The 12,936-nt window shown below is 41.1% G+C and overlaps 1 protein-coding gene across 1 annotated transcript in view; it reads left to right on the top strand.

Annotated features, from left to right (window-relative positions):
* The window catches only part of Pkd1l1 (polycystin 1 like 1, transient receptor potential channel interacting), a 140,174-nt gene that overhangs the window by 110,138 nt on the left and 17,100 nt on the right, over positions 1 to 12,936 (top strand). Inside the window, exons 41-46 of the mRNA XM_077110056.1 lie at positions 801 to 911; positions 7,625 to 7,757; positions 8,595 to 8,678; positions 9,282 to 9,433; positions 10,408 to 10,642; positions 12,720 to 12,824. Of these exons, the coding sequence (XP_076966171.1) occupies positions 801 to 911; positions 7,625 to 7,757; positions 8,595 to 8,678; positions 9,282 to 9,433; positions 10,408 to 10,642; positions 12,720 to 12,824 (820 nt within the window). The remainder of the gene's footprint in view (positions 1 to 800; positions 912 to 7,624; positions 7,758 to 8,594; positions 8,679 to 9,281; positions 9,434 to 10,407; positions 10,643 to 12,719; positions 12,825 to 12,936) is intronic.

The raw sequence follows: 12,936 nt of genomic DNA, 5'->3' as shown, positions 1-12,936 counted from the left end.
TCTACAAAAATGACTGCTAGAACTGATAAGTGAATTTAGCAAGCTGGTAGGATACAGGTCAATGTAAAAACATAAATCATGTTTCTATTACACCAGATAATCAGAATTTAAGAGGCAATACCGTTTACCACAGCCCCAAAGAAATGAAGTATTTAGACATACATCTAAGAAAGCATTCAAGATCTGTATGCTGAAACTCATGAAACTGTAATGAAAAAAAAAAAATTCCTAAATAGAGAGAAATACTGTGTGCATCAATTGGGAGACTGACTTAATATTGTGTGAAGTCTTTCCAGTCTGATCTGTAGATTCAATGTAATTACAAACTAAAATCCCACAAGTCCTTTAAAATGGATACTGACAAACTGATTCTGACTTGTATATGGAAAACAAAGAATTAGAATAGTCAAAAAATGTGAAAAAGGAACAGATTGGAGGATTGACACTATGCAATTTTAAGATATACTATAAGGCTGCAGAAACCAAGACTGTTGGTGTTTTGCAGCAGAATAAACACACAGCTCAATAAAAGAGACACATAGAACCACACAAATATGCTCAAGTGATTTTTTTTATAAACAAAGACCATTCAATGGATAAAAAGATATTCTTTTCAAAAATGGTACTTAGAAAGTTGGATTTTGATGTGCAAGAAAAATAAATGTGAATCTCAACATATCTCATACTTTATACAAAAATCTTCTCTCAGGATTCCATTAAAAATGTTTTGCAGAGGGAAAAACCTGGGTATATGCACAGAGGGTTATGAAGATGCTGACTTGAAAAATCTCTTCTTACAGAGACATTTCCATGTACATTCTCATGCTGCTTCTGCTTTTGTTTATAATATATGGGAAATTCTGCCCAGATGAATATTCTCTCAATCAAGCTATCCGGAAGGAATTTATAAGGTAAGAGATTTGAGGAATTCCTCTAGATCTGGGAGTTGTTGTACTAGTTCATGACCAGTGCACACCAAGAGGGAGCCCCGAGCTCAACATTCCAGAAACAGCTTCCTTCACTTTGTTATGTGAGCCAGCCATATCACTTGTCACATGTTGGTCTTCTAGTACTGAAGGGGGAGCCCTACAGAAGTCTAGTCTACTTCTTGGGTCCATTTTACCTGTGCATGACTGAGGATCAGTGAAAGGTTTTCACCACATCCCACACACAAAATTTGAGAAAGACTGTCAAATTGACTCACTGAACATTATTTCCCCAGTGTTAATACGGGGCCTCCATTTGCCGACTTTGAGCATGCTCTCAGCATCTCGTTTTTGGTAAATAGTGAAACAAGGATATTCCAAGGCACTTTGAGGTCTAGGTCAAAACAGGGTCTTACAATTTCTTATTTGTGCAAGACATTAGAGTTCTTCAACCACAAGCTATGGCTGCAATTCATAATATATGACACCCAATTTCAAACTATCTATAATACTTCCTCAAGTATTCTACCATTTCTCAAGTGTTCATTTACTTCTTCCTGCTTTTAAAAATGGTAGAGCTTCCTGGAGAGCAGTATAGAGATTCCTCAAAAAACTAGAAATGGAACCACCATATGAGCTAACTATCCCACTTCTTGATATTTTCCCAAAAGATCTAAAATCAGCATACTATGGCAATGGGACCAACTCCATATTTATAGCTAAATATTCTATAATAGCTATTTATGGCATCAACCCAGGTGTCCATCAATAGAGGAATGGATTAAGAAATTGTGATACACACACACACACACACACACACACACACACACACACAATGGAGTTCTACTCAGCCATAAAGAAGAATGAAACTATGGCATTTGCTGGTAAATGGATAGAAATGGAGACTATCATGCTATGTGAAATAAACCAAACTGAGAAACTCAAAGGTCTAATGTGTTCTCTCATATACAGAAGCTAGATTAAAATAAAGAAAATGAAGAGGTAAGGATAAGATAACATAAAGAATTAATCAAATATAAATTAATAGATGAACAAAAGGAAATCGAGTAAAGGAAGGAGAATGGGAGAGAGGAGAGAACAGGAAGGAAAAGTGGGAGGATCATGAACTGAAATTGATTTTCATGCATGTATGAGTTTGTTGGGATGAATCCAACTACTATGTATAAATATATAGCTCTAATATAAAAATGAAAATAGTAGAATTTTGCTGGGTACAGTGGCACACTCCTGTAATCACAGCAAATAGGGAGGCTAAGGCAGGAGAATCACAAGTTTCAGGCCAGTCTTGGCAACTTAGTGAGCCTCTAAGCAACTAAGCAAGACCCTGTCTCAAAATTAAAAAAATAAAATAAAATAAAAAGGACTGGGGATGTGGTTAAGTGAGTTTCAATCCCCAGTACCAAAATAAATAGATAAATATAAAAATAAATTAAAACAGTAGAATTTCTTGTAATTCCAGCTACTTGGAAGGCTGAGGCAGAAGGATAACAAGTTGGAGGCCAGTCTCCACAACTTAGTGAGACCCTGACTCAAAATAAAAAAGAAAAAGAGTTGGGAACATGGCTCAGTAGTAAAGCTTCCCTGAGTTCAGTTCCCAGTACTGAAAATAAAATAAATAAACAAAGAGATCTTTTGAGGCAAAAATGAAAGAACTTAAAAGTACAAAATTACCTTGATACCCCCAAGGCAGAGTCATTTGTCAAGCTATTTTTCTTTTCCATGACTTAACATCTTTGAGATTGGGACACACATTGTAACCAACATATACATTTAAATCTAGCATTTAATTAATTAATTCTTTAAATTTAAATTCAACTTTTCTTTGAAAGTTGTTATTAAATCCATAATTGGACTTTATTTCACCTGTTAAAAACATTCTGTCTGATAGTTTTTTCAAGGAAGTGTGACTTTGAAATCTGAAGATCGCAGAATGAGTTGATATTCACAATGGCTTCAGTAATAGGAAGGAAAATATTTCTCTGTGTTCTGGGGTTTACATTCTCTTTCTCCAAAGAAGATTTTTAAACAGATTTTTATAGCATTTCTATGAGCGTGTTGCCTTTGACTAAGTAATTAAATTTGATAGAAATATTTTTTGCAGGAATGAATGGAAAATTCATATAATTTTATTTATTATTTAAGAACATTTATTTTTATCTACTGCAAAAGGGAGGTTTATTGATACCCAGTCAGATAATGACTAGTAAATGTCAAGCCCCTTGTTAGTTTTATGACTCACTAATGTGGTAAGACCTGAAAGTTCCAGTTCATTGAATCTGGATTCTCCAGAGCTCAATTATCCAACATTTTATTGTAAAGCTCAGTGATATTTTCTGCCTCCTCACTTGCAAAAGCAGCAGTTATTTCTGTTGTTTTCTGACTTTTTAGGTCTCTCATGGGCAGGTGCACAAAATATGCCAGTAGGTGGCGATGTGAGCAAAACAAAATGACGATTTGCTGCGTTCTCTGGAAATGGAAACACAAACCCGAAAAACTGCTGACTTTGGCTAGTTTATTTTTTTAATCTTACATTTCATAAGTCAGCATTATCTGACATGTTTCTCATATGAATTGTTGCCACTTGGTATTCAAGTCAGAAATATCACAGCTGAGATAATATTTGTGAGATCTCGCACGCACTTGAGACCATTGTGCTTAGATGAACTGCTGAGATATTACCCCCGTGGTTTCTCAGAGACCTTATGATTCCACAAGGATGCAAAATCTCACTACCTCTGGATGGTCTAACTACAAGGCAGGGATACATTCTTATGTCCTGGTTCATATCAGAATGTTTAAAACTGGACCCTCTCTGCCTCACCTCACCATCCCTACCTCCCCCCACTATCCCAAAACCTCACCTGCACCCCCATCAACCACTCCCTGATCCTGAAGGCTTGTTGTTTGTAGCATTCCAGAAAGAGGAGCTAAAGGCCAGGAGGGAAATGAATTACATGGAACTCGGGGACTAGGCTTCTGGCTTTCTTGTGGCTACCAGGTGACTGCCAGTCCTTTCTAGGCTATAGAATCTTCATCTGTAAAGTGAAGGAGTTAGGCTCCTGGGTTTCTGTTTCTTCACAAAAAGTTACCATATTATTGAATTCTGTCATATTTAAGGGGCATTTGAAGTGTTTCTGAACTCAATAAGGTCTTCATAAAATTCCAAGTAAAATAAAACAAAAATAAAGTACCAGTAAATGAAAAGAGCACTCTGTCCAAGTGCCAGGCATGGAAAATGAGGCTGATTTTATCTCTCACATTGTTTAGCTAGTTTTGTAGCCTGTTTTATATAATTGCTGTAATTAGTACAGACAGAGCCAGAGTATTCTTGGCTCATTTGGCTCACTACCTGCACTCCAGTGTGCCAGGGGTGCGTGTGAGATGAATTCATTCTGGTGTGGGATGTCTCAGCTTGAGTTTTGCTCGGGTCTTTCATGTTATCTCAACAGGGGCCAGAGTCAGACAGTGAGAACATTCCTTCAAAAGTCATGCAAACTTGGTCTGGGGATGTACTCAGTGATAGAGCACTTGCGTGGCATGAGAGAAGCCCTGGGTTCAATTCCCAGCTCTGGGAGGGAGGGAGTTATACAAAAATCAATGTAGCCATAAAATTTATACTACTTTATTTGATAATAACACAGGAGCATATTGGATGATAGGTGTATAGTCAGTTTATCTGTCAAATAATCTTGCTTCTAAGAACAGATGATTAACACTTCTCTGTTGAAAATTAAGGATCATCCTCTTCCCCTCCTCCTGCCCTTTCTGTCATTGCCTCTCCATCTTTCATGTTTTCCTTCCCCAGGGGCTGTGAATATTTGCAGAGCTGTATCTTCTTGTTTTATGTTCCTATCTCTGGTACCTCTCTGTTTCTTCTTCCCATCCTCTTGAAGTTTTTGTAGGTCTCCAACTTGCTCTGTGTTTGACATATAGTCTGACCAAAGTTTCAGAGAAGGGGAAAGTAGAGAATCAGCACCCAACAGGCAGCCTGCATAGGTTAGGCAAAACTAATGAAGCCCAAATATGTGAATGGAGAGGAGGTCCTCCATCTGTAGGAAAAATGAAATAAAACCAGTCAAATTAGCTGACTGGAGTTTTATTCTCACATGTTATGGAAAATTTTGAACATATTAATAGTGTATATAAATTGTTCATTGAGACTCTTTGCATCTCTCTCTTAACTTCTATGTTAATTTTTCTCTTTTTCTTGGTTTCTTTTCCTTTTATATTGTCCAATTTTGTCATGCCTCTAAAATTTTAAAACACTTTTTCTCAATTGTCTCCAAAAGCTGCCCTCAATCACCAATGAAATATCTGCTTCAACACTTGCCTGAGAACGTGTTCTCTGTGCTGTGCTGGCCAACATTTAACTGTCCTGTTCTCTCTGGAGAACAAGGGCACTGGCTTATAGCATCTGCCTGCCAATTTCCGTGGTGTAAATGCTCCCACCATTGTCCATTTCATGCTACCAAGGTGATATCCCTGAACATGGAGTTGGAAAGAGAAGTGCACAATTGGTTGTCAGGTACCTCCATCTCTGTAGCCTAACTTTGCTCAAGTCCACGACCACCATTTGAAGAACTTATCTTGAGCTTGTACTTTGGAGGACTCTAGACTTGGTTGCTGGAATAGGCAGGACAATTAAACTTGTGTATACTTGAATGACTTCAGGTCATACCATTCTCCATCTTCTTATCACTTTCAACAAAATCACTGTGTCCAATAAGTCTTCTGGTCTCCTCTTTTCATGGAGAAAGTTCTGGATGAAATTGCTACATTTCTTTTTGCCATGGGTATTGCCATGAGCACCTTGTCCTTGTCCATATTCATGTCCCTACAAGGGAACCCAGGTGGGAGGACTCTTCTCTGAGGAACATTTGTTCCCTTCCTTACACTTTGGCTCTGGTGCAGAGCTAGACTCATGCTTCCAACAATAGCCTTGGGTGCACATGGTTCTTTCACATTGACTGAGCAAGCTGAGAATAGTACATTCTGTCAGGTTGAAATTAATTTAGTGCTTCCTTAAGTTCACCCTTGGAGGAGAGTGAAGCAGACATCTAATGAATACAATAAAGAAGCTAACTGAATAAAATGGTAATTCCACTCCAAATTTTCTAAGGAATCTCAATACTGCTTTCCAGATTGGTTGCACCAATTTGTTGTCCCACCAGCAATGTATGAGTGTGCCTCCCCCACCACCAACACTCCTCACCAATCCTTATGGTGGTTTGTATTCTTAATAACTGCCATTCTGACAGACATGAGACGAAATCTTAGAGTAGTTTCAATTTGCATTTCTCTAATTACTAGAGATGTTGAACATTTTTCCATATATTTGTTGAGTAAATGTATATCTTCTTTTGAGAAGTGTCTAAAATAAGATGGACATCATTACCCTAGGTACATGTATGACTGCAAGTGTGCTGTGACGCTACATTGTGTACAACCAGAGAAATGAAAAGTTGTACTGCTCTTGTGTACAATGAATCAAAACGCATTCTACTATCATATATACCTAATTAAAATAGTACTGTGCTTGCCTAGCATGTATAAGGTTGCAGCCCCAAGTAATAAAAAAGGCAGTTAATTGGAAACTAGCATTTGCTGATGTCCTACTTTGTGCCAGGCTGCTCTTCAATTGTGCCTACTCATCCAACACTATGGGAGCAGGTTAAACACCGTGTCCTTCCACCAGTCAGTGTAGAGAGGACTGTTCCCTGGTCTGGGTGTCTGGCACCCTCTGCACCAGCCATACTGGCCACCCACTCCTAACTTCCCAAGCATATGGCTTCCTCTGCTGTCCTCTCCAGCCTGAAAACCTCTCCCTCAGATGACCATGAGACTCCTCCCTTGTGGCCTTCAGGCCTTTGCTGACTGGTCACCTCATATATTCCTTAGCCACTTGAACTAAATCCTTCAGCTTTCTCACCCTACCACTTTGTCTGTCATTCCTGCTTAGATTTTCCCTCATTTGTATTTATCACTTACATAGTATGTTTTGCTTATGCAGATGATCCTTGATTTATGATGGGGTTAGGTCCTGATAAAGCCCTCATATACTGAGAGCACCCTAAGTCAGAACTTAACACCACCCGCCTAGTTCATCTTCCTCCTAACTTAGCCTGGCCTTCCTTGAATGTGCTAAGAACACTTACATTCACTTACTGTTGGTGTAGCATCTAACACAAAGCTTGTAATAAAGTGTGGAACATCTCATGGAATTTATTGAAAACTGTGCTGAAAGTGGACATTAGAGTGGTTGGATGGTATGCTTTTCTACCATTGTACAGCCAAAAAAATTGCTGAGTTGAACCCACAGGGGACCACCTTATATCTTATTTGCTGTTCATTTCCCCATAGGAGGGCAGGGATTTTATTTTTCATTGCCAGTGCCTAGAAGAGGGTCTGACATTTAGTAGTTGCATAGGAACGTTTGTTGAGTGAATGTGTGAGTGAATGAACAAGTGCTTTGCCTGCTGTTCTCCTTTCTTTCCTGCCATGGAGGAGCAAAGGGAATTCCAGGATTTGTGCCTCAAGCTATGGATGGCCTTGACTTAATTCCTGCAGAGAATCTAAAATTAAAAATTGGCAAGGAAAAACCAGTTTTTATTCTCAATTTTGATTGTTCTCATGGATATAGAAATAACTTTTTTTGTTGTTTTTGTTCTTGAATTAAGAAATGCCAGACAATCCCTGGAGGGCCTGAGAAGCACTGATGACTGGTGGGACTGGTGTCTGACCACGCTTCTGGATGGGCTGCACCTGGCAGGCCCCTCCGCCGCTGCTGCTGCTGCTGCTCAGGGAACTCAGGTGGGCTTTTCTTTTCCTCTTCACTGCACATCACCCCAGAAGTCACTTGACAGGGGACCTGCAGTACCGTTTGGGTCCTGAATAACCACGTGGCTGTAAGGTCTGTGACTCTGCTCTATGGGTGCCTTGGCCAGCAGAGCACCCCACTACTTTCCTTGTCTGGAGCCCACTTACTCCTCCCATGTCACCCTCCTGGGCTCTGCAGGATGCTCCATGTTCTGCACTTGCCAAGCTGAACCAGACACAGGGGGACTTCTGGGAGACATGGGGGCAGAGATGGAAGAATATAGTTTAGTATGTAAAATACCATGGCAAGGGACACAAGGAGCAAATGGCTAAGACAGGGCATCAAGGAAGCTTCCGGGAAAAGGCAAGTCTGGTTCCAAGTTCAGAAGAAAAAGTGAATGTGCTTTTTGTATAATCCAATTCTTTGTTCATATTTTATTTTCTCCTCCCTCCCCTTTTAAAGATAAAGTATGTTTATCCTTCAGTCCTCAAACATTTTCTCATTTCATTTAGTTTATTCTCTATAGTTTTGTGGAATGACAACAGTGTTAAAACTTGAGAAAAAGATAAAAATAGATCATTCCTATGAAGTGCAAATTATAAAGACATCTTTTGAATGATGTTAGTCCTTTTCCATAATGAGGCTGGGGAGGGAGTTGTGTCTTTCTTAGAATGTTGCTTGCATCCTTGGAGTGTTTTTTAGAAGGAAGGATTTGGGCCCTGATAGACTAGGCAGTTACCCAGTATTCCCGTGATTCCTTAGCACTACTTGAAGGTGGTGTATGAGGTTTACAACATGGGCCTTCCTCTGAGTCTCTTTCTGTTCTTTAGCCTGGAGCCCTTGGTGGAAAATGCTACCTAATAGGCACTTCAGTAATTAAGCAGCAAAAAGTTTCTCCTTGCAGAATACACAAGGTAAGATGTTCTCTTTCTTTTACTTCTAAAAATAAACTTAATTAGAAAAGTCTGGGAGACACTGGTGCTGGAAGCTGGCAGATCTATTGGCTTCTCAGAGCACTAAAGGGTGACTTGAACTTGTCAGGTGCCAGGGCTGGGAAGAGTGGGAGCCTGGCCTTCCTTCTCCCCTTGTGGACTGTTTCCAAATGCCTCTCCTAGGTTCAGCATTCTGCAGTAGGTTTGCTTGGTTCAGTTTTTCCTTAGAGATCTGGTGTTCTAGGTGAAAGCAAGAATTTTAAAATCTAAAAGTCTAAAAATAAAATATTCACATATTCTTTGCTAGAAATATCCAAAATATGACATTTTACTTGTATCATCCCATAATGGGATCTGCATCTGTCCAAGCCTCAGACTGCTCATGTACTGACTTTCAATAGGTAGAGCCTTGATCCCTCTAGCTCATGCTAGATCCCAGAGACTATGAGACAGGCTGAAAAATGGTCCTGAGTAGAGCAGGGCACCTTGTTGTATTATGTGCCTGCAGGGCTTGGAAAACCCAGAATACAATGAACCTGGGAATAGCGGTTAGTGGCTTCTTCTAATTGGTAGCTTGTCCTACAGCCTCCCAGGCCATTTTCAGCGCTCCTTGAGGACTCTCCTCCTACATGCAGCCCTGCAATTGGAGGTTTTGAGAACCAAAATGTGACCCCTGGTGGTCCCAGTGTCTGGGGGTTGAGAAAAGAGGACTTCATGCTCAGCCTGGGCAGAACAAGGTCAGTGCAAGTCAGAAGCCAGCATTCATCTGAACCTGCTGGGCAGCTCCTGGCCCAGACACCACTGGATGTGCCCATCTGCACAGGTGCTGCAGGCTCCAGAGGCAGGCACAGCACTTCCTTGGCCTGCACAGTACTTGTTATTGCTGTGATGTGATGAAGAGCTGTACTTTAGGCTGTGAGAGAACTCAGCCTTGGGCCTGCAGACTAAGCACATGGGGGAGAAAAGAGCAGAATGTTCTCCCAAAAAGTGGTTACTAGAGCCTCCCAAGGCTACAGAGGTTTTGTTCTGTGCTGACTGTGCTGATCAGGGTGTTTACATGTCCCCAAATGTGGAGTAGGACTGTCACTTCTTCGTGTCACACCAGGAAGATGAGGAGCAGACATTGCCCACACTGTGGCCAGACCTGTGGTCAGGTGGCCTGCCCCATCCTGCCAGAACCCTTTTCTCATCCCCACCTTCCTGGCTCCCTGAGCAGTCCTCATCCTATACCAGGATGGGGTTCTGCTTACAGCAGGAGGAAGTCTTTACAGTTGTAGTAATATGCATTTTGAGGACTAGAAAATTTTAAAAGGAAATTATTTAATTTTTACTAAACATGGATTAACAAAAAATGTTAAAAATGAAGACCATTGCCAAAAGAGGAAAATGAATATTTTAGAGCGCTTGGGGTGGAATATCGGGCATCTCTGCCTCACATCACATAAGTGGAGAACTTCCCATGGCCTGGATTCCTTCCTGCCTGTGCACCCCTTTGGCTGCTGCAGGGAAGAGAGTGGAACAAAGGGAGAGGAACAGTGAGCTTCTAGGGAGAGTGTCCCTAATATAGAGAAAGGCCATTTGAAACCCAGGTGTTGCTTGTCCTTGTGAAGGCTTACACCAGGTGGTTCCAGCATGAGGCTGTGGCTGAATTTTTCTGTGGATTTCAAAGCTTGACTCCTGATCTTCCCTCTGAACTTGTGCTGCTTTGCAGGCCTGAAGCCCAGGAGGCCCTGACTGCACTCAGGGCCAGCAGATGGATCGACCACAGCACCAGGGCTGTGTCTGTGCATTTCACCCTCTACAACCCTCCAACCAGACTTTTCACCAGTGTGACCCTGAGCGTGGAGGTCCTCCCCACTGGGGATCTTGTCCCCTCATCCCTAATAGAGTCCTTCCGAATCTTCCGCGGTGACTCAGCCCTTTGGTATTCCCTTGTGCTCCCTGAGGTGAGCTCACCTGCACTTGACCTCCTGGACTAGCATGGGGGGAGGGGCCTCACTGAACAGAGTGTTCCCACCAAGCAGGACCAATACACTCTGTAGGCCCACCCCTCACCTACACCCTTACATCGCAGAATTTGTGCTAGGTGTTGAGCACAAGTGGCTGGGGAGGCTGAGGCAGGAGGATCATGAGTTCAAAGCCAATCTCATCACTTAGTGAGGCCCTAAGCAACTCAGTGAGACCCTGTCTCTAAATAAAATATCAAAAAGGGCTGAGGATGTGGCTCCGTGGTTAATTGCCATGGATGGATTTAATCCCTGGTATCAAAAAAAAAAAAAAAAAAAAAGGAAAAAGAAAAAGAAAGCAATCATCATATACAAGGCACGCACAAATACAGAGCTGGGTAGATGCACTAATTCTTCATAAGAGGATTGGGGCAAATATCTAGATCAGTCTTAGTCCCCTAAGACTCCTAAGATGGGCATCAGTTACTGTGACACAGTCAACTGTGGTCTGACAATATTTAATTAAAAATTCCAGAAGTAAATAAGTCATGAGTTTTAAGCAACTTTATCATAGTATATGGCTATAATTATTATATTTTATTATTAATTATTGATGTTAATTTCACATGTGATGAATTTATAAGTCAATCCTTATTAGAGATATGAATTCATAGAAAAAAACATAGAATATCTAGGAGTCAGTATTCTTTACAGCTTCAGACACTCACTGGGGGGTCTTGAAATGTATGCCCCTCAGATGAGGGAGGGACTGCCATACAAAGTCTGAGAGGCTTAAATAACAAGCATTTGTTTAACACAGTTCTGGAGGCTAGAAGTTCAAGATCAAGACACCAGGACGGCTCTGATGAGGTCTCTCTTCTTGCTGATAGACAGCCACCTTCTCACTGTGTCCTCCCATAGCTCCTTCTGTGCTCAAGTGAATGTGAAGAGAGCTTGTGGCCTTTCTGGCTGCTCTGTGTGAGGGGACACGAATCCTATAGGATCGGGCCCCACCCTCTTGCCCTCAGTTAATCTTAGAAACTTCCTTTGAGGCCCCATCCTCAAACACAGACACACAGAAGGTTGCAGGTCCCAGACTTTTGGGCCACAAACTTTGGTCCCTTGCACCAGGGCTCTAGATGAGATGGAGTGGCTCAGTAGCTTCACTGATCTGTGAAAAGCACCAGACTCATTCTGAGTCTTTTCTTAGAAACTTTTGCTAGAATGAGGCCTTATTTAGCTTTTCTGCCTCAGAGAACCAAGTCCCATTCTCACTTCCAATTATGTTGGTAGCTTCTTAGAACAGGTCCATGGGGCATAGGCACATGGCTCCAAAAAGGACAAAGAGAAATTTATAAAGGCCCTGCTAATGGGTTTCAATCCCACATAAATACATGAGTAATTTGGAATTTTTTATTAACCTTTATTTTATTTATTTATTTTTATGTATTGCTGAGGTTAGAACCCAACCCAGTATTTCACATGTATTAGGCAAGCACTCCACCACTGAGCTACAACTCCAGCCCCAATAATTTAGAATTTGAACTAGTGCTGAATGAGGGTAAGAATAAATGGGTAACTCATCACTGGTAAGAAAACTGCTATAAGAATCTTTATCAGGAGCTTTTAAAGACTTTATGTGGTCAAAAATATTTATATATAGATGTCATATTTCATGTATATATGTATATGTGTGTACACACACACACACACACACACACACACACACACACACACACTGTCTTGAGTGGTGCTGAGGAAGGCCTAGAGTGGCCAGCATAAAGGCTAGGAAGCCTGATTTTGGCAGTGGACACTCCCATGATGGTTCTGATGCCTGCAGTGCCAACACCCAGCATAGCTGGGTTTCTATGAGAGCTTGACACATAAAGTGGTACCACCCTGCCCAAGAGCCATTGCAGGACAAGTTCATTATTAAATGCTACAGAGCAAGAATGTGGCTTGCATCATGTTTATTCAGAGGTGATTGGCAAGAAAGGTTCTTGGCAGCCAGAAAGTTAGACTTCTGAAAAACATTTGAATTTCCACTTATCTTGCATGTTTGTATTGCCCTTACCAGCTGGTCTTCCTGGTACTCAACCTGATTCACCTCTGCTTTCAACTCTGTAGAATGGTTGAGGAGGATGTCCTCGACTATTGGCAAAAGCCAAGGAGCTGGCTGGAGGTAACTGTCTTAAGTCATTTTCTTTGTGAGAAAAAAATGTCAATAATGTGTTTTTGTCTGAAAAGAACAGATCTTTTTAATGGGAAGTTGATTATGCATTAGCTAATTGCAA

The sequence above is a fragment of the Callospermophilus lateralis genome, chromosome 1 (assembly GCF_048772815.1).
Source record: "Callospermophilus lateralis isolate mCalLat2 chromosome 1, mCalLat2.hap1, whole genome shotgun sequence".
Classification (NCBI taxonomy): domain Eukaryota; kingdom Metazoa; phylum Chordata; class Mammalia; order Rodentia; family Sciuridae; genus Callospermophilus; species Callospermophilus lateralis.
Note: the sequence above shows the minus strand (reverse complement) of the source record. Positions and strands in the feature narration are given on the sequence as shown.